The 20,717-nt window shown below is 53.3% G+C and overlaps 1 protein-coding gene across 1 annotated transcript in view; it reads right to left on the reverse strand.

The window, feature by feature from the left end:
* Positions 1–5,657: 5,657 nt before the first annotated feature.
* SLCO2A1 (solute carrier organic anion transporter family member 2A1) overlaps positions 5,658–20,717 on the reverse strand; it is a 30,336-nt gene continuing 15,276 nt past the window's right edge. The window contains exons 4-14 of the mRNA XM_059822783.1: positions 16,006–16,221; positions 13,812–13,910; positions 12,034–12,167; positions 10,791–10,872; positions 9,472–9,636; positions 8,772–8,961; positions 6,989–7,148; positions 6,442–6,611; positions 6,206–6,270; positions 5,933–6,053; positions 5,658–5,801 (exon numbers count right to left, since the gene is read on the reverse strand). Of these exons, the coding sequence (XP_059678766.1) occupies positions 5,681–5,801; positions 5,933–6,053; positions 6,206–6,270; positions 6,442–6,611; positions 6,989–7,148; positions 8,772–8,961; positions 9,472–9,636; positions 10,791–10,872; positions 12,034–12,167; positions 13,812–13,910; positions 16,006–16,221 (1,523 nt within the window). The 3' untranslated portion in view covers positions 5,658–5,680. The remainder of the gene's footprint in view (positions 5,802–5,932; positions 6,054–6,205; positions 6,271–6,441; positions 6,612–6,988; positions 7,149–8,771; positions 8,962–9,471; positions 9,637–10,790; positions 10,873–12,033; positions 12,168–13,811; positions 13,911–16,005; positions 16,222–20,717) is intronic.

Raw genomic sequence — 20,717 nt, forward strand, 5'->3', positions numbered from 1 at the left:
CTGGAGGGAGAGACTTGGGGAGACGGGGGGCGGGGTGGGGGGCAGGACGCTTGGAGACTGAAAGGAAAAAGATGGTCTGAAACACTCAAATCTCATCTTGCTGTAGAAGAAACTTCAGCTGGAAACCAGCATTGTGGTGTCCTCCTCTGCTGCGCATGGGCTTTGGAGCAACATGACACAATTGCTAGTGAGATTTCCTCTGACTGTCTCTTCGCACTGCAACATTTTTTTTCCTCTCCCCTCTTCCTTTGTCTTCCTCTGGGATGCTGACCCTTTGAACTTCTGTGTTTCCTTAATCTCTAGGCTTTTCATTTGGTAGTTGCCAAGCAAATTAGGAAGGAGTGCACTGCCAGGTGAGTTTTAGAGATTGGAGTCTGCGTATTGTCTTCTGCCTTGGTTTAGCATTGCAACCCTGTTACCTCTCGGAGCTACTGATCACCTCCTGATTCGGACTTCTTTCCCCCCAGCCTCTCGCTGCTCGGGAGTGCTGTGCACATCACCTATGCTGCGCCGGCAAAGCGCACAGGCTCTCACAGTTGGGCAGTCATTGAGGAGAGTGTAAAAAGCTGTTTTCCTCTGTGTCTCCTACCTTCCTGTGCAGTCCCATTTCTGTGGGACTGGAGTGGTCTATTAAATGCCGAAACCAGGCTGGCTGCTCTGCCTTTGTCACTGTGCACTGCCTGTGTCCTTTGCTGTGGCTTTGGGTGATTTCCACTGTTGGACAGTTCTTGGGAGCTTTTCCTTTAATGCAGGGCTACGTCCTGAAAGCTTGTTTCACTCTGCTTCTCCTTCCCATACTTCAGGCTCTTCTCCCACAGACGTGTATGCACACTCTCGGAGTGGCAGAGTTATAGTAGGGTCTTAGCTTGAAACGGTGAGGCAGGCATGTTTTTAAAGTCATACCTACATCATGTGTGAGATCTGGCATGAGGGGTGTTTGCTGTGCGGTCCCCTGCCTGTGTGTGATCTCAGCTGTTCATTTTGCCGGGAAGATTCAGGGAATGCCTGTCGCTGTAGCTATCGCAGTGGCTCAGCAGGCTGCTGGGAGGCTTGGAGTGTTGGAGGGCTCTGATTCAGCATGCTTCTGAACTGTCCAAAGGACATTGCTCTCCTCCTTCCTGTGCTCTGGCCAGGAGCATTGGTTACCGAAGGGAGATATTCCAGCAGCATTGGTGTCCGTTAGGTGGGAAACAAGATCCTGATGCGTTCAGTTTCCCCTTCCTGAACAGCCTTAAAACAGTTCGCCTCCCAGCAGCTTCGTATAGCTTTGTGCTCTGATGGGGTACTGTTTCTTTGCAGCACCTACATGAGGGTGATTGCTCTGCAGGAGATGCTACGCTGTGAACTGTGAGGTTCTGTGGCATTGAAATGTTTCCTTTGTTGTTTCCCCTTTTCTTTTGGGGTAGGAGGGAGTGGCTAGCTCCTGGTAGACCTTTTCTGTCCTTTGCAAGATCCTCTCCTCTCTGCTCTGATGATTCCTTCATCACTCAACTGATCTGTTGTGGTCTTTTCCTTTCTGTCTGGGGCATCCTCTGCCTCCCTGTGGCATTGCCAAGCATTAGTAGCATTGGGAAGAGCAAGAGCAGTCTTCAGAAAAGAACTGGCTCGTCATGGAGCCGGACCTTGCATTTCTAGTCTTGTGAACCCGGTGGCTCTTCTACTATCCGTGCAGGAGGTGGGGAGGGTTATATTTACAAAGTTCTTCTATTTCCTGCAGCCAGAGCATTGTTGGAACATGTTTGTCATGCTTTGAACTCCCTTAGCTGGAGCTCCTTCCCAGGCTGCCTGCTTTGAATCCATAATGCTGAAGTGAGAATATTGCGATTTCTTTGGGTGGTTATTCTGCTTGCAAAGACATGTCGCCTTGGAAGGCAAAGGCCAGGCACCAGCCTCTGCTGGGGTAAGGTAGCATGAGGCCATAGTTGGGTTTAAGTTATTCTTATTAAAAGTATTCCATAAATAAAAATTTTTTGCTTAAATGTTTGTTCTCAAGTCTTGGTTCAGTCTGTCTGTATTGGCCTCTTCCCAGTGGTGTCAACTCTGCATGGACTGGGGCTTTGCTTCTGCTCAACATGATGCTGGAGATCAACCAACCTTCCTGCTTGGTGGCCAGGTCTGTCTTGTCAAAAACTAACACCTCCTCCACACACGGGGCTTTGGGGGTTTTTTTGGGGGGTGTATTTACTCCTAAGTCTCAATGTTAGAGGCTTGATAATCACGTAGCAAAAAAACCCAAACCACCAACCAAAAAACTTCACAAAAAAGGCGCTTTGCTCAAACGCACGGGAAAACTCAAGCTAGCTGCAGTGCGCCGTGCACAGCTGTTGTGGTTTAAGTCACGGAGCGCTTGCCCTGCTCTCCGTGGTGGAGGTGGCTATGGCACCCTGCAGCTTTACAGCTGGATGGAGAAACCTCAGCGTTCCCTGCCTGAGCAGGGCTGGGGGGTGACTGTACGGCAGCGGGGCTGAGCTGGGGCTGCGCCCACTGCCGCTCATGCCGGAGGAGGGAGCATGCATTGGGCTGTTGCAGCGCTGCGTGTGTTTTTTGGGCTGCGCTCCGTGACTTGCCTGTTAAATATTTGGGGCTGTTTTTCCCCAGTGGCTGAGGGAAAAGGGCAGAACTGGAAACTCTGAATGTTGTTTTTCTTTTCTTTTCTTTTTTTTTTTTTCCCCCCAGTCAGCTTTGTGCTTTGTGTTTTGCTCTTACGTATAAACCTTGCTCCCAGCCTGTGGCTTTGTGCCGGCTGGGCAAGTTGCTCCTCAGGCTGCAGCTTGGCAGCCAGTGTGTTTAGATGGCTTTGGCAAGACAGCAGCATGGGATAAAACTCAGTCCCTTCTGCTCCAGCTGCCTGACCCAGAGTCAGTCACCCCACTGCTTTTACACATCTGCAGGGATTCAGGCTTTTGCTGTACTTTAAAGCTCTTTTGATTGATGTTTTTCACTATGGGTTGTGCTTTGCCTGCAAATTGTTCCCCTGGAAGGGAAGGGTGCTTTTGGAGGAGATCGACAAGCATGGTGAGATCCAGCATAGCAGAAACCACATGAAAGTGGAGGAGAGATTGCTGAAAGGCAAAGAAAAGCAAAAATAGCATGATGTCTGAACATTGGCATCCCAGTGGTGGTGCTTTCCAAGGCTCCCAAAACCAGGTGTTGCAGCTGTGACCTTTCCTGTGCATGGAGCTGTTGGCCAGCCACCTTGGACACCTTTGGGGCCAGGAGCTTCCGTGCTCGCCCTGTTTGGGCCACTTCATATGCTTTCATAGAATCATAGAATCATTTAGGTTGGAAAAGACCTTTAAGATCATCAAGTCCAACCATAAACCTAGCGCTGCCACGTCCACCACTAAACCATGTCCCTAAGAGCGTCATCCACATGTCTTTTAAATACCTCCAGGGATGGTGACTCCACCATCTCCCTGGGCAGCCCGTTCCAGTGTCTGACAACCTTTTCGGTGAAGAAGTTTTTCCTAATATCCAGTCTAAACCTCCCCTGGCGCAACTTGAGGCCATTTCCTCTTGTCCTATCGGTTGTTACTTGGGAAATGAGACTGACACCCACCTCACCACAACCCCCTTTCAGGTAATTGTAGAGAGCAATGAGGTCTCCCCTCAGCCTCCTCTTCTCCAGACTGAACAACCCCAGTTCCCTCAGCCGCTCCTCATCAGACTTGTGCTCCAGACCCCTCACCAGCTCCGTCACCCTTCTCCGGACACGCTCCAGCACCTCAATGTCCTTCTTGTAGCGAGGGGCCCAAAACTGAACACAGGATTTTGCTGGCTGGCACCTCCTGGGGCTTGTCCAGCTTGATGTTACCACTGATGGGATGAAGGTGGAGAAAGCGGAGTTAAGGAATGTCATGTGGGTGTTAAGGGAACACCTGCCAGGTAGAGGGGGAAGGGGAATAGGAACAGCATGGACAGACCTCATTTTTGTAAAGACTTGCTGCCCCGTGGACCCTGCCGCCAGTCCCCCCTGCCCACGGCCCCATGCCTGTAGCCCCTGCTCCCTGCCTACACCCACTGCACCCTGTTTGCAACCTCCCTGCCCACTGCCTGCAGCCCCAAGCACCCTGCCTGCAGCCCTATTCCTGTAGCCCCATGCCTGCAGCTCTATTCCTGCAGCTCTTTGCACCCTGCCTGCAGACTCCGCATGCTGCCTGCAATCCTCTGCCTGCATCCCCATGCCTGATGACCACTCCATCCCACCCGCAGCCCCATGCCTTCAGCCACCTGCACCCTGCCTAGACCACCGTGCCTAAGCCCTTTGCCCACTGCCCCATGCCTGCAGTGCCCTACAGCCCTGCCTGCAGAACTCTGCCCACAAAACCTTCCTCTGCCTGCAGCCCCATGCCTGCAAGCCCCATGAAGCCTCCCTGCAGGCCCCTGCCCACAGACCCTGCCTGCTGCCCCGTGGACCCTGCCGCCAGCCCCCCCTGCCCACAGCCCCATGCCTGTAGCCCCTGCTCCCTGCCTACACCCACTGCACCCTGTTTGCACCCTCCCTGCCCACTGCCTGCAGCCCCAAGCACCCTGCCTGCAGCCCTATTCCTGCAGCCCCAAGCACCCTGCCTGCAGACCCCTGCCCACAGCCCCCCGCCTGCAGACCCCGCATGCTGCCTGCAGTCCTCTGCCTGCATCCTGATGACCACCCCACCCGCAGCCCGCTGCCATCAGCCCCATGCCTGCAGCAGCATGCCTGCAGCCCCCCGGGTCATGCTTCCAGCCCCATGCCTGCCACCCCATGAACCCTCCCTGCCTGAAACCCCCTGCCCACATCCCGACGCCTGCAGCCCCCCAGCCCCTGCCTGCAGGCTCCTGCTTGCTTTGCCTTCGCTCCTGGGTTTCATGGGGCCGCAGGCAGGCACCGTTGCCCCCCGGGCTGCCTGGCCAGCCAGCCGGCACAGCCTGCCCATTCTGCGCAGCCCCTCGCAGACCGTCATGGCTGGGGGAGCCGCAGGGAGAGCACGAGTCCTGTCTGCCACCTTTTCTTCACCTTTGCCAGCGAGGGATGCACTCAGCACCTGCCAGGATGTGACCTGCAGGCATCCCCACCGCCTTGTTGGTGGGGACAGCTCTCAGGGGGAGACCAGCAAAGCACCGCAGTTGGAAAAGTGACCTTTATTTTAAAAAAACAAACAAACAAAAAAAGAGCAACAAACCCCCAAAATATTCTGCAATAATCCCCTAGTGATAACTTTTCACAACACGTGTGTGGTGTCCATGCTGACCTCTGCAAGGGGTGTAGGCTGAGGGGGGACACAGGGCAGCCCCATGGGGTTGGCAGCTGTCTCCCCTGCTCCTGTCCCAGCCAGGAGGGCATTACCCGGCTGGAAATGTCACGCCGGAGAGGGGGACCATCACCGACAGCAGGCACTTCTCTGGCTATATGTGATGGGGCTGCACTCCAGCCCCCATCTGCCTCCTGCTCCAGCTGGAGGGGAGGCTGCCCGCTCCCCAAAGCGATGGGCAAGGTGCAGCTGGAGATCCTGGGAGAAGCCGGTCCCAGGATGGGGCTGGCATGAAGCATCCCTCGCCGGGAGCACGGTGGTGCCATGGGCTGCGGGAGAGGAGCTCAGAGCTGCTAAGGTGAAGTCGCTCCCTTAGAAGGAAAAACAAACCCAAAAAAGACAAAGTACTGGCAGTGGGTAATGGGGGGGTGCAGAGCCAGTCCTTGGGTGGGCTATACCAGCCCCGCTGCCTTCTCCTGCACGTTGTACTCCTTGCTCCTCTTCACCTTCCAGCCGATGATGGCAAGGAGAATGGTGCCCACCACCTTGTAGCCCACCTGCAGCCCCAGGTATCTGTCGGGAGACGAGCAGGGAGATGCCGTGTCCGGAGGTGGCACCTCCAGCTGGCACCAGGCTGAGCTGGGGACCATCCCCGTGGCCATCGCCGCCGGGGGGGAATGGAGGGAAACACACGGCAGAGGTACCTGTTGCGGAGGAAGTCGTTGTTGTAGTAGGCGCAGAACCGGCGCTGGGTGCAGTGCTTCTGCCAGTAGACGCAGGAGGAGTCGATGAGGGCACCGAACATGGCCGGAGCCGGCAGCCAGGCTTTGGAGAGGAGAGGATGGAGTCAGGCTGCCTGCCCTGCCGTGCCTGCATGCTTTGCCTGCCTCAAGGAGGTTCAACACCTCCCGGGGCTCAAGCAAGCCTCTGAGCACCCTGCTGCCTCCCCCCAGCCTCATTAGGAGATGCAAACTCACCCAGCAGCCTCATTAATAAGAACTGGACTCCGATGGCAAACGACTTCTCGTCCTGGTTCACCACCCTGCAGGGGAGAAGCCATGGGAGGTCAGAGCTGCCGTAGCAGCTCTGTATTTGGCCAAGCGTCTTGGCCTGGTTGCACGTTTAAGAGGCCCCGTTGATCTCAGCACGGGGAACCCATCATGTCACGCTTCCCCCTGGGCCTTGCAAACCCCCCCCACCGCCCATTGCTCACCGTAAAACCATCATGTAGAGGGGGTTGTGGGACAGGCAGGCTACCAGGGCAGCAAAGGAGATGAGGAATATGGCAGGAAGAAGCATGTGGGAGCAGCTGAGCGGACAGGAGCCCATCTTGGCGGAGGACAGCCCGTTCCCAGCAGGGATCAGGGAACAGTTCTTGTAGATCTGTTGAAAATATTTGGAAAAAAACCCAAACGTAAAACTCCCAAAGCCCAGAGCAGGGTTTTTAGCGACACACCAGACCACATCACTTTGCAGAAGACTGACAAGAGTGTCAGCTCCAATTTTAGGGCACGGCCATGGCATCCTGCAATGGGCTGTGCTGCCATCCCCATTTCTCCACCAGCCTCCCGGGGCGTTACAGCAATTCTCCATTGCACCTTCTCATGACTTCAGCTCCTCTGGTAGACCTCCCTGCTCCCGGTCTCGAAAAGGATCTACCACGTTATTGCATTTGTCAGGTTCCTACAGCATCGCTGCATCCTGCACCATCGCCAGCAAGCAAGGCGGACTCTGCTTTGCAAACCACTCGTTCTACTCACCACTTGTTTGGGAGAGGAAGAATTAGCGGTGCTGTTCGTGCAGCCAGCAAAGCAGGGGGAGATGTACTCCACGTTGTTTTCTCCACACACTGGGTGAAAGATGTGCTCAGAGCAGTGGCACCCACTCGGTGTCTTAACCTGCTGCTGGGAACTCAATGTACTGCCAAAAAGGAGTAAAAAAAATTTTTTAAAAAATTAAGAAATAGGACAGGAGGAAGAAAAATTCCTCTTACTAGTTAACCAGTTTCCCCATTCCTATTTGTGCTGGGACACTGCCAGCAGCAGGCTGGCCTTCTGCCAGACCCTGATCCCCTGCAGGTACCTCTGCAAGTGTACAGTGAACTTAGCAGTAATTATGTTATGTCTGCAAACAAGTACTCACACGCTTACTTTGCCCCCCCAGCTGAAAACTAATCAGCCAAATGCCTGGAGAAATGTATCTGGGCTTCATCCAGAACTGCACAAACAGATGTGTGAACAGCCCAAGCTGGAAACACCATTCAGACAGAAACTGGAAGCAGGCTCGCTTCCAAACAAGCCTGACAACAGCGTGAAAGTCAAGAGGACAAATCGAATTATCTGTCCTGTCTTGCCTTACTACCTAAGGGAGTTCATCTGCTGGAGCGGCACGGTCCGTCTCCTGCGGGAAGCCGGCAGCAGGGACCTGCCCTTGGGCATGGTGGGATGGGGCTGCTCCATCTCCTGCGGGAAGCTGGCACCAGGGACCTACCCTTGGGCATGGTGGGATGGGGCATTGCTCATGTTCACCCATCCATGTAGCCCACAACTACCTGGGGATCCAGGCAAAAGGCTCTTAGGCACTGCTGCCGTTGCAAGGGAGGAGGTTTCCAAAGCAATACAAGGCAACAGCCTCCTTTTCCATGCAAGTTCCTCCAGCAGCTCCCAGTTACATCGGCAAAGCCCATCAGGACTGGTGTGTCGCAGAAAACGGAGACAGGCAGGCAACCTGACGCCGGCAGCGAGAGGTGAACGTTGTGAGGCCAAGGTGCCCTCCAAAATTTACCCCTTGCAGCACCTGATCTCGAGCTGAGGGATCTCCTTACATTTGAAGCCTTGCTCTCACGCAGAAAGCTTGAGACGCCAGCGCCTCAGAGGACTTCCGTACGCTCCCGAATTCACGGCGCGTGCCGTGCAAATCTCAGAGCAAACAACAAACACGTTGCCCATACATGAGTTTGCAGAGTGCCATTGCTTTCCTTCATGGTTGTTTAAGTGGCTTTTGAGCAGGAGAAACGCACGGACTGCCCTGTCCCTCACGCCTCCGCCGTACCCCCGGGACAGGAGGCTTATTGCTGGCAAAGGGAAACATTTGTACAAAAGCCTGTTGCTGGGAAATGAGCACAACACACTTGCAAGCATGCCTTGGGGGGAGTCTAAATGTCATTTTTATCTTAAAAAGACACAGTAAGAGCCAGGTGAGGAGAAAGATGATGTGCAGCTGGAACGAAGAGAATGCGTGAGGTGCCCGTGTGTGGGGTTGATGTGGACACAGGCACCAATACTACTAATTTTCCCCTAGAAATCCATAATGAAAAGTGCATCCTGCTTGTTTGGTACGGAAGAGCAGGAATAAATGCGCTCCCAAGCTTTCTGTGCTGTGTAGCGCTTAGATCTCCTCCAGGCAGTGGGATCAAGGAGCAAACAGTAGCATGGTGATGTCTACTGCCTCTTCCCCTCCACCTGCATGTATCCCACCCCATGAATAATCCGGTCAAGAGCTGGAGGAATAAAGAACTGGAAACAACCCAAGCGCCTGTGTTACCTGGGGGGGTAGATCCCATCGATGCGCCCTGTGGAGCAGCCCATGAAGAAAATGGGCAGACAGATGAGGATGGAGAAAACGAGCACCACCACAGCAAACCGAGGGATGGCCCGGAGGGAGAAGGCAAAGCGTTTCATGATGATTCCTCCTAAGAGCATCCCGAGTGCTGCTGCCGGCAGGTTCACAGCTCCTGCAGAGAAACGAAGGCATTAGCTGGGGTTCTGGCCTGCCAAGGGGGTGGAGGTAGTGGCTTTGTGGACCTCGTGGTGGTTGGGAGAACCCACAGACCCCACCGTTACCCAAGAAGACCAATACCCAAGGCAGTCAGCACCTATGAGAAACCTCAGCCTCGGGAGCGTGGCTTAGAGGTGCAAGATCAAGCTTGGTGGGTAATTGCTTGCTCTTGCCAACTTCTTTTAAGCATCCAAGTGACCCAGCCCTGCTTCACCCATGTGGTGGGGCGGCACCTTTTCAACGAGAGTGGTTGCTGGCCCGCAAGAGCGAGCAAACAGATGTAGTCAACCTCCGAGAGGCTGCAAGACAGGTCAGGAAAGTCATCAACCATCTCGAGGTGATCCCTAGGTCTCATCTGAAAATGCGTTTCCAATTACTTCCTCCCATGGGATTAAAAAGCCTGGGGCATACAGGCAGGTGACTCCCTGCTGATGGATATTTTTCACCCTACGGCTGCTGTGCTCACCTATGAGAAAGTTGGCATATGAGGAGGAGGCACCGTACTGCTTCTCCAGGAACTTGTTGAGGAAGGTGGCGAGTCCCGCAATGACTGAGGAGAAGCTGCACTGAGCCAGCACCAGGAGGATGAAGAGGGGGTTGAGGAGCAGCCTGAGGAAGATCTTTGGGAATCCTACAGGGAAATGGCAGGAACAATGTGTTTTGGCCACGTCAGCAATTCATACTGTGAAAAAAACCCTCCCTTAGACTGTTCCCAGTGAGTTAATACAAGGGATGTTTAAGGCCATGGGAAAATGGGAGGGGAGACACCCTAATTTGGCCCAGCATCTGTCAGGACGGGGGCCAAAGTGCCCTGAGAAGCAAGGTGGAGGGCCAGCTCTGCCCACCACCCTCCCTCCCATGCCTTCCAAACTCACAAGCCTCCGGAGGACTTAGCAGCCACAACGCATTTGTTTTTCTGGAGCAGGGGCCATACCCTCAGGTGGTGCGAATGAACAAAGCCGCAGGGGTTTTGGCAGAGCCCCGCCGGCTGCGCGCGGCCAGGGTCTGCCTCCCGCAGCTGTTGAACACAGCGTTATTTTCCTGGTGGGACATCATGTCCCCCTGCCCAGCCAGGACAGCCTTTCAGCAGATGCAGACTGTCTCCAGGCTCCTCAGGAGCAGCTCTGTTTATTTGGTCTCTAATTAGCTTTTCCCTCCTAGCAGAGAGTGCCGCGGAGACCCAGTGTCGCTCATCAAAGCCCAATGAGATAGAGAAGAAAGGGCTGACAGCCGCAGGATATGACTGCGGTGGATGGAGAGGGAAGGTGGGGGGGCTTTAGCTGGAAAAAAGTCATCACGGAGCTAAAAAAAGCAATTGAACTGCTCTCTCTCATCAGTGACATCCCTACTCAAGCCCGTTTCAGCTACGCATAAACAAACTGGTGTAAGCTGCAGTACGGTGACCTTCTCAAAGCGGTGGCTGGTGGCGCCGGCAGCCCCATGCCCTCTCCCGGAGCCGTGGCGTAAACCACCCAGCTAGTGTTTTCCAGCGTGCTCATGTCATTTAAGATCCTCAAACCAATTTTGAGGGATGATTCAGGCTCCACAGACCTCAACACTGCCATTTTATAGCAAGAGGGGGGCTGTGTCCGTCTTCCCATGGTCCTTAGGAAAGGGTGCGCTACAGCCCTTGAGGTGCCTGAGTATCTCCACGCAACGTGGTGGAGAGACTCAAAGGCCCCCAACAAGCACCCTTGGCTTGAAAACGCCGGCGTGGTGGTCTCCACCCACCCAGCATGGCCCGGCACCCCCGATCACCCTCGCCTTTAAGTGTCAGCCTTTTACTTTTTATAAACTCCAGCAGGGAGGTTTCTTCAGCCACCCCCTTCTCCATCTTCCTGAGCATGCCAGCCTCCACGTTCGGGTCCTGGGGAGGGAGAGAAGAGCAGCCTGCGGTGAGAGGGGAGCACCCATGCGTGGCTGGCACCATCCCGGCGCGCAGCAAGGCTTGGGAGGAGCAGGATCTGCCCCAGATGCCTTTGCCCCCCTGCCAAGCCTGATGGGTTTTCCTGCCCGTCACAGCAAGAGGGTGAATTATCTCAAAAATCACTGCAGCCCTTGAGCAGAGCTGCATGACAAAAGCTTGTCCTGCTTGGAGAGGTTTTAAGAGCTTGGAAAGCTTTCCTCTCCTGAACCCTGACAAGGTACCTCTTTTTTAATTCTGCAAAAATTCTGAAAATGAAAGTTGGAGACAGGTCAGCTCAAGTCTGGTGAGTCCTCTAGCTATAATAATGAAATACTTTGGGTTTGATTTTGACCTTTAAAGAATCGATGACTAAAAAATTTCAAAAGAAAACAAAACTATTTTTGAAACTCAACCAGTGGGGCTTGGCTTTGAAAACACTGAAATGAAATATTTTGGTACTTTTGCATCTTTTAAAATTCATTTTAATGGGAAACCTGTCTCTTTTCTGCAATTTTTTCCCAAAGGAAAAGCCTATTTATCAAACCAGCTTTATCCCAGTGCTGCTCCCATGGATGCCACATTTGAGGATGCTCTGCTCCGAGCATGGGCTGTCACTGATGAAGACGCTGCTGGCGTCAGGGGAGCGTCACCTTGCAGAGGGTTAAGATACAGCCATCACCAGCAGGACCAGGTCAGACATCCCAAGAGGGTCGAGTCCCCACAGACAGACCCCTGCCAAGGAGGACTGCATGCGGGAACCCCAAGAAGCCACCCAGCCATTGCCCTGCCCCAGGGAAGGTGCAGGTCTGCCCCAAAACCTTCCCAACAGATGCTGTCGATGCAGCTAGCGGGGAGGGCACAAGGTCTGGTTTTGGTCTGCTGAGTGGGGTGGTTCTGGCTTTCCAGCTAATGGTGAGGAAGTGAAGGGTCTGGTCCTTCACGTGTTAGAGGCACAGAGCTTGTTTGGAAGACTTTTCACGCATGAGAAGTTGTAACCACATCTGAGAAGGGTTGCTGGGCTCCCTTCCTCCCTCCCACCTCTCTCCTCCGGGCACAGGTATTCCCTCCCTGAGCGCAGCCCTGGCACCAGGATGTTCTGGGCCTCCAGAGATGAGGTCTCACCTCTCCTTTCAGCATGTACCGAGGAAAAAAGAAATAAGGAATGGACGTGAGCACCAAGCAGCCTGAGGAAATCAGCAGTCCCAGCCACCAGGCTCCAACCCACTGCTGGTCCCTCGGCGTCAGGGCCACTGTAGCTGCAAGACACAAGGACCCATCGTAAGAGCTCTGCTCCTGCACGTCTAAGGGTGAAAGGGGCAAACGTCCATGCAAATATGGACCGGTGGAGCACGAAGGGTCCGTGGGGCGCAGTTCAAGGGTCTCTCCGCTGGCATGGAAGAGCAGATGGATGGAGATGGGAGCTTCCACCAGTGTTGGTAGCAAGACCAGCCCTGGTGGTGTTTGACCTCCTTTCCCCTGGCCAGGATCCTGCACCGCCGCTCCCCATCCAAACTGTGCTGAGCCTCCCAAATGACTGTAGGATGGATTTAGTCAGCATCGAAGTATGCTGATGGCATAGGTTCAACTCTTCCCTGCCGAGCCAGCCAGCGAGGCGGCGATTACGGGGGCCCGACTCCAACCTCCTCTGCCTGGGGCGTATGGTGGGTTTGGACCGCTCCACCTGCCAGGGATGCCGAGCCGAGACAGGGACCAGGAAAGGGCACAGCTGCTTTCCTGGAAAAAACTGCTCTCCCATTGTTCCAGGCTTGGTCACTCTCTGCTTCCAGAGACCAAGGGAAGGAACCGTGCCGGCAGAAGAGCGCTGTTAATGAGCCTGGTTTCCGAGTGGATGAAACTCTGGGCGCCTTCTCCGGAAAAAGGAGGAGAAGGTGAGAGCCGCTCCGTCTCCAGCGCAGACATCCTTCGGCTGGGCCAAGCGATGCTCACGGGAGGCTGACAGATTGCTTGGCTTGGCATGAGGACTGCATCTCCCCATCGCCGGGATGTTGCAGCTGGGAAAGGAACCAGCAGCAGCCTCCGGGTGGGAGCCCCGTGCCGGGGTGCGGCAGGAGAGGAGCCCACGCCCCACCGAAACAATCACCCCACTTCCCCAAACAGGACCACTCCACTCCGGAGCTTGGACGTCATCACGGAGCGACCGGGCAGAGGCTGCTAAATCCGTCTGCCACTGTGGGGAGCGAGCCAAGGCTTTTTGCCGTTTCCTGCCCCAGGTTCATTTATTATTCTTATCAGGCACCGGACAAAAATGTCAGGCGAGCTCTGATCTCTCTAAGGAAAGACAGGAAAAGCCACATTAATGATGGAGCTGGGGAGAATTCTTTAGTGATTAAGTTACCAGAAATAATAAGCACGCACCGCAGATAAAGAAAATAAGCCCTGCGGTGACGTTGGCTTGGACCCTCTCTCTGCAGATGCTGGTGAAGGGTGGTGGGGAGGAGGACGAGTAGACTCGAGCCTTCCCGTGCACCCACAGGGCAATGGCTGCCCTGTGGTTGTCTTCTCCACCCCTGGATGCTTCAGATGTCCCTGCTCCTCTCCACCACCGTGCTGGGGTAGTGTGGTACTTCCTCTGTGTGCTGGCAGTGGGCAGAACCCAGCAATGACCACCAGTTCTTCAGTGCAGCACCATGAGTAGGACATTGAAATGTCCCTACCACAGGGCTCTGCTTCAGTGATGGCTTCAGGACCATCTGTAGCCTTCCTCACGGGGAGATGGAGCGGAGAAGTGTGCTGGGGATGCTATTCCAGGTCAGGTATTTCCAGGGGAGCGGGTTTTGTGAGTCACAGGACTAGTGGCTTCCACCACCCGTCATCTCAGAGTAACCTTCTGACTCACAGAAGGCTTTTAGGAGGACCATGGCTACTTGAGAAGCACTCACCAATGTCAACTCTTCCGATATCCACGAAGAGCCGCAGCACCACGGATCCCAGCAAGTATCCAAAAGCAGGGCCGAACACGGCGATGGCAAAGAGGATGGCTGAAAAAAAGGGAGCAAAGAGAGCCAGTGTGAGCAGGGAACTGTAGCTTCAATGCAGATATGGCTTTTGTCTTCCCACACGAGGCAGGAATGGTGTTGCAACATGCAGAGGGGAGAAACCATCTTTTATCAAGCAGCAGATGATGAGAAGATCCCCATTGCTCAGATACTGAACATGGTGTTTATCTAACAGGATTAGGAGGAGGGCAGGCAGCTGCCTGCAGAAAAAGTCCCTCTGCTCTGCTGCAATCAAGGCTTTGCCGATGAGCTAAAAGCTGTCAGCTACACTGTGAATATCCGTGATTCACTGTGACAAAGTGGGGAACCCCAGAGAGCAGCAGGACGGTGTCATCCTGGGCTCCCGCAGGTGATGGAGACCTTTATCTCCTACAGGAGGCCAAGGAAACAAAGCCATCCCAGCCCTTAGATCCAAGCAAAAATATTTGGTGCAAACTTCAGGGGAGGTGAAAGATGCTGAGAGCAAAAAGGCCAGCAGATCACCCTCAGTTCAGCTGAACTATCCTGTTCAAAAAAATAGATAACTGGAACCTAACCCTTAAGGTCAAAATGTTTCCTCTTGATTTCTTTGGAATGAAAGGATTCAAGTTTCCTCCCTGAAAGAAATTCTTTGCACAACCTTCTTAAGACGTTCAAAAGGAGACAGTTTGCTTGAACTGCATTGACCATTTCTGTGCATTTTCCTGGTCTGGAGCCTTTGAGCATACTGGGTGTGAAAGCGCCTGATTCCACTGCTATGCTGTGCACCTATTTTAAAAGCTTTTTTTTCCCAATTAGGCATGGCAGTGCTTCTGTTTCCACGACATAAACCTAAGTATTGAAGGGCAGGGTCTTCAGAGAAGGAGTATTTAACCTCATACATAGACAGTAATGTTCCCTTTCATAGGAAGATGCTGAGATCTAAAACGAAACAAGACTCAAAGGGCAATGGTATTTACGTTGTACTGAGGCAATTCAGACTCACAGTAGCCATACCCACTGACACGGACATTGCCACGGCTCTAAAGTGACAGCCTCTATTATAAAGAGCAAGCCGGTCCCATTTTCCTTCATCCTCAGGACCTGCAGGTTTGGGAATCCAAAGGGTACTCAGAAGTCCCAGGAACAGTGACCTCTCGCCACAAGGGGAAGACAAGGATGCTCTGTCCCTCCTTTTGCCAGCCCAGACTACTACATTTGAGCTGAGAGGAGCAAGTACTACCTGCACGGGAGACTTTCTGCAGAGCTCTTAGGTGGTGCAGCAGCCCTTTCCAGCAGGAGCCTGGAGCAAATCTCACTTGGGTGGGTCCGGAGACCCTGCCAAGCATTCCAATGCTTGTCCAAAGCCTGTCCTTGGGATTCAGTTAGACTCAATTAGGCTTTTCTTCTCATTTAGTGCTTACCCTATTTTGGAACATCCGCTTTTGACTCCTAAATCACTCTGACACCCTTGGCTGCTTTAAAGACATTGTTCGGCACCAGGAGGAATGGGGTTTTTAAATAACTTGTGGACTGAGCCCAAAGCTCACGTAGGCAGGCCGGCACCAGATGGGTTTTGCCATTCACAGGGAAAAAAATGCAGTTTAACATGGAAGCCAGGACCTGTCTCTTTGCAATCAAGAAGTTCTCCCGAGCCTGGGAGCCCCCACTGAGCAGGGACCAATTCCACAGCCAAAATGTTGATTTTTGAACCCTTGATGCAAAAACCTGTGTAACTGGCTCCTGCAGACTGTCGTACCTCTGGTTAAACCATGATCAACCAATGCTCAATAACAGCAGGAGATGACCTCTGAGGTTTCCTTACTACTCTTTCCCCCTAAGTTCTCACAGACGCAAGGGAGAAGCCCCAGCTCATCCATCTCATCTCTTTGCCCTGATTCTTTGGCTTCCTAACACCCACACCACAAATATAACCCTACAGAGAACAGCTGACTGCCAAGGGGAGAGACAGCACAGCCTTTTAAAGGGAGAACATCTCATCTGAGTCCCACTGGCTGCTCAACCCACGTCCGCAGGTTCCTCTACAGATGAGCACCTCTACATCTCACCTCTAAGGTCTGGAGGAAACAAAACTACACACTGCAATGGTCCCACTTACCGACGTACAGCGGGGAATTGTTTGCTTCTGCAAAGTCGTCTACGTAGGATATGCCAAAGGGCTGGATGGGAACCGTCCCTATTCCGGCCAGCAGCTGGGCGATGACCATCATTGCCCATATGCTGCTGGCCTCCTTCTGGGGATCTTGGGTGGTGTTCGGGCACACAAACGTATTCTCTGCATAGCAGAGTTCAGCCTGGACCTGGCTTTTGTTACCTGAAAGGGAGAAGAATGAGCATTACAACACTGAGCACGTCCCCTGTCTCCTCCCACACTAAATCCCTAGATACTGGGAATCTCCCAGATTTTCTGAGTAGGCACACGCTGTTGGATTTCGGATGGATTGCTCAGTTTATTTAGCAGTTCTCATCCACTTTCCCTTCCTTTGGGGTATTATACCGAGGTCAGCGTAGCAAACAACCAGGCTGTGATTTTTATCAAACTTTTAAAGACAGGCTGATCAGAGAAGACGGAAGCAAATTAATTTCTCCCACGAAGGGTCAGCCCTGCAGCCCAGCTCCAGCGAGCTGCATTTGACCTGTCAGCAGAGGATAAAAATCTCCCCATCAAAGCTGCAGCAACGCCGGCCCCAGCCAACTGACAAAAGCCTTTGGACAGACGGTGTCAAAGCCAGTGGAAAAGCCTAAATACTCATGGCTGGAAAAACCTGTTTTTCATGCAAAATGAAGGCGTTACGGAGCAAACAGGGTAAGTCCTGGTCTTTTGATGCTAGCTCTTCCCACTCTGGCTTTTCTTTTTTCCTTTTTTTTTTTATATTTGTAATTAGTTCAACATTCCTATCACATCTTTCTCAATAATGTAATAACTGTGGATTTTCTACACTTCTGAGCAAACAGACACAAAACAAAACCAAATATTTGTCAGGTAATTAGGGGTTTTCACTGGCAGCACATTCCAAATAATAGGTCACCACAAAAATCCCTGTGTAAGTCCATTTGAAGCTGCACTGCCTAAAGTGTCCACGTTGCCAGACAGAAGGAGCCTCCCTTTCTAATAAAGATTTTACCGCAGCAAAAGCGAGAGCCACAGAAGCCTCTCATGCCCGATTGCATGCTGTGGAGCGGGGCCGCTCTCGGTTTAATGAGGGCAAACCTAACCCATGGCTGGCTTTTTGTTATCAATGGCCTTTGCTCCCTTGTGTTACCCGGGCAGGACCAGGGAGCAATGCTCTCTGGGACGACCTGGCTGCCCTGAGCAGGACACCCTGTCCCTGAATCTCCGTTGCCCTCATGGCTCAGGAGCAGCCCACCTCCTTCCAAAGCAAGGACCTTACTTCTGAGGTTGTTCAGTCTGGAGAAGAGGAGGCTGAGGGAAGACCTCATCGCTGTCTACAAATACCTGAAAGGGGGTTGCAGAGAGGTGGGTGTTGGTCTCTTCTCCCAAGTGACGAGTGACAGGACAAGAGGGAATGGCCTCAAGTTGCGCCAGGGGAGGTTCAGGCTGGATATTAGGAAAAACTGGATATTAGGAAAAATTTCTTTCCTGAGAGAGTGGTGACACACTGGAATAAACTGCCCAGGGAAGTGGTGGAGTCATCATCACTGGAGGTGTTCAAGGAATGTGTGGACGTGGCATCGTGGGACATGGTTTAATGGGCATGGTGGTGTTTTTTGTTTTTGGTTGATGGTTGGACTTGATGATCTTACAGGTCTTTTGCAACCTTAGTGATTCTGTGATTCTGTGATTCTTCATACTGTCTGGACACGAGCAGGTCTTCACTCTGTTCAGGACTGCCATGCAAACTCCAACTGGGACTGGAGCATCTTCATGGGCTGTAAATACCCGGCCAAGACACGTACGGCTCCGGCTGGGGAGCAGGATGATACCTGCTCCTTCGACTTGTTCCCTTCGCAGTAAGAGCAGCCCCTGTCCCGAATCCTGACCGGTTCATAGCCTGATGCATGAATGTAAGCTGTCAGAAAACTTGACGCCTGATGCCTGATCCACTCTCCAAACCGGCCGACTCGATAAAACACGGAGACATTCGAGGCTGCATAGCAGGGAGGCAGCTGTGAGCCAGCAGAATGCTGGTCTTCATATTTCTGCGTGAGCGCTGGCACACTCTCAGCCCCACACCAGGCCATCATTTCTAATAATGTTTCATAGGATTTGGGCTTGCAGATCAGCCATGGCAGCGCCAGATTTCCCAGAGCTGATGTGGGAGAGCAAAGCCAGAGGAACTCTAACCCTTTGGTGGGAGCAGAGATTGTCAGGCACGTGGGAGCAGCTCTGTCCTCACTGTGCTTTGCTCCGCATCTGGGGTTTGCGTCCTGTTGAGCTGCAGCAAAGTCAGGACCTAACTAAAGGGAGCAACTTGCCTAAGGCCACCCAGCAGCTCCCCGGCACAGCCAAAGCTCCCTGAGCCCAGAGGGTCGGGCTAGGATGCAAAGCACGAAGCTCAAAGCCTTTCCAGGAGAAAGCATCTTCTAATTAGAGGTGGAAGGCTTTCCCTGGCTGGCACTGCTGCGACCGCTGCCATCCCCCTCGGTGGCACAGGCGCGATGGGAGCAACTTGGCACAGAGCCGAGGTGACTTAGGGTTTTCGGATGTGGCAGTCCCCAAGGAGGCTAAGGCTCATTGGCATCCCAAGGATTTATGGGCCAAAGTCACTTTGGGAAGAAGACCAAAGCCAGCCTTGTGGCATGTGATGCAGGCTTTTCTGTGTATGGCATTCTGCACGGAAACTGGAGCTGTCGTCGTACTCGCTAGCTTGTTCCCACAGCCTGCCCAGTTAAACCAGTAGCCCTCCTTAGTATGGATCATAAGGCTTACTGGCGAGAGCAGAACAGGCCCTGGGGACAGGAGATCTTAACTTTGCTCTATCACCCACATGCTGCTCAGCAGCAGGGAGACAACCTCACTTCTCATGCTACAATACCTCTGTGACTCCAGTAAAGATAATGTTCCTTTCCTTTCCAAAATGCTTTGGGCTACAGGCGAAACTTCAGCTGCATTTGCCTTCAGCCTGGGCTCTCAGCAGGGCTGCAGGGAAGCCGGGCTGCAGCAGGAGCGTTTGCTCCTCTCCCTTGTGCTGCCACCGCTCTCAGCTGCCTGCGGCGAGACCACTGAGGGCACTGTCCTTTGTCAAGCACAAAACCCAGGAGAAATCATAGAATCACTAAGGTTGGAAAAGACCTGTAAGATCATCAAGTCCAACCATCAACCACCACCACGATGCCCATTAAACCATGTCCCGCAGTGCCACGTCCACATGTTCCTTGAACACCTCCAGCGATGGTGACTCCACCACCTCCCTGGGCAGCCTCTTCCAATGCTTCACCACTCTCTCAGGAAAGAAATTTTTCCTAATATCCAGCCTGAACCTCCCCTGGTGCAACTTGAGGCCATTCCCTCTTGTCCTGTCACTCGTCACTTGGGAGAAGAGACCAACACCCACCTCACCACAACCCCCTTTCAGGTAGTTGGAGAGAGCGATGAGGTCTCCCCTCAGCCTCCTCTTCTCCAGACTGAACAACCCCAGCTCCCTCAGCCACTCCTCATCAGACTTGTGCTCCAGACCCCTCACCAGCTCCGTCGCCCTCCTCTGGACACGCTCCAGCACCTCAATGTCCTTCTTGCAGTGAGGGGCCCAAAACTGAACACAGCATTCGAGGTGCGGCCTCACCAGCGCCGAGTACAGGGGCACAATCACCTCCCTACTCCTGATGGCCACACTGTTTCTGATACAGGCCAGGATGCCGTTGGCCTTCTTGGCCACCTGGGCACACTGCTGGCTCATCTTCAGCCGGCTGTCGACCAGCACCCGCAGGTCGGAGAAGAAGGTGAAAGCCTAGCTGGTGCCACAAGACATAGGCACACATCAAGATGGCACTTTCAAGCCTTCTTATCAGCTTTGCCCCCAGAGCATGTGGAGACTGACCTACAGTGCCACAGCTACTAACTTGAGCAGATAAGGGCCATCCAAATGAGACTGATATGGCATGAATTGTTCTGGGATGAATCCAGCTCAGCATTCAGAAAACCATGAAGCCGCAGTGGCAAGGTACTCCAGAGCCTTTGAGACCCCTCAGGAAATGCACCAGTGCCCCAAAAAAGCCAGAATTGAAGTGATTTGTCCACAGTCACACAGGACATCAGCAGCAGAACCAGCATCTCCTGCATCCCAGGGCTTCTGCCCCAAATCTGCAGCCCCCTCAGCAGCTCTCTCTGCTCACAGTTGGTTTCACACTCTCTCCCTGGCTGGCTTTTTGGATAGCTAAATGACATGTCATCGTTAATAACCAATGCTGTCATCACTAGGCAGAGACGCAGCTTTAGAGGTGCAGCTGGGGCTCTTCTGGTGCCACAGAAAGCAACCTTCTTTCCAGGATGCTCAGGAGCAGGTTGGAAGGACCCGCACCACCCATGCGGAAAGCAGGGACACGGTGGGTGGGCACAGCCAGGAGAGACGCGTATTAAAAATAACACATTAAGCTAGTTAAACAATGAATTTTCAAGCATATTTTATAGTATCCATGTGGAAGGATATGCTCTCTCACTGAATGTGGAACCTCCTTACAAATATTCCTGGGGTGGCACGTCTGTGTGGGATGACAGCTATCTCAAGGGTCTCAGCCCTACAGCAAGCTCCTTGGGCACTGATGGGAGGGAGAGGTGTCTTGGCAGCCTGGAGAGAGAGCTCCTGCCTGCTCAACTTGGAACACAGACTGCTCCGGAGGCCTTCAGGAGCA

The sequence above is a fragment of the Gavia stellata genome, chromosome 11, assembly GCF_030936135.1.
Source record: "Gavia stellata isolate bGavSte3 chromosome 11, bGavSte3.hap2, whole genome shotgun sequence".
NCBI classification, from domain to species: Eukaryota; Metazoa; Chordata; class Aves; order Gaviiformes; family Gaviidae; genus Gavia; species Gavia stellata.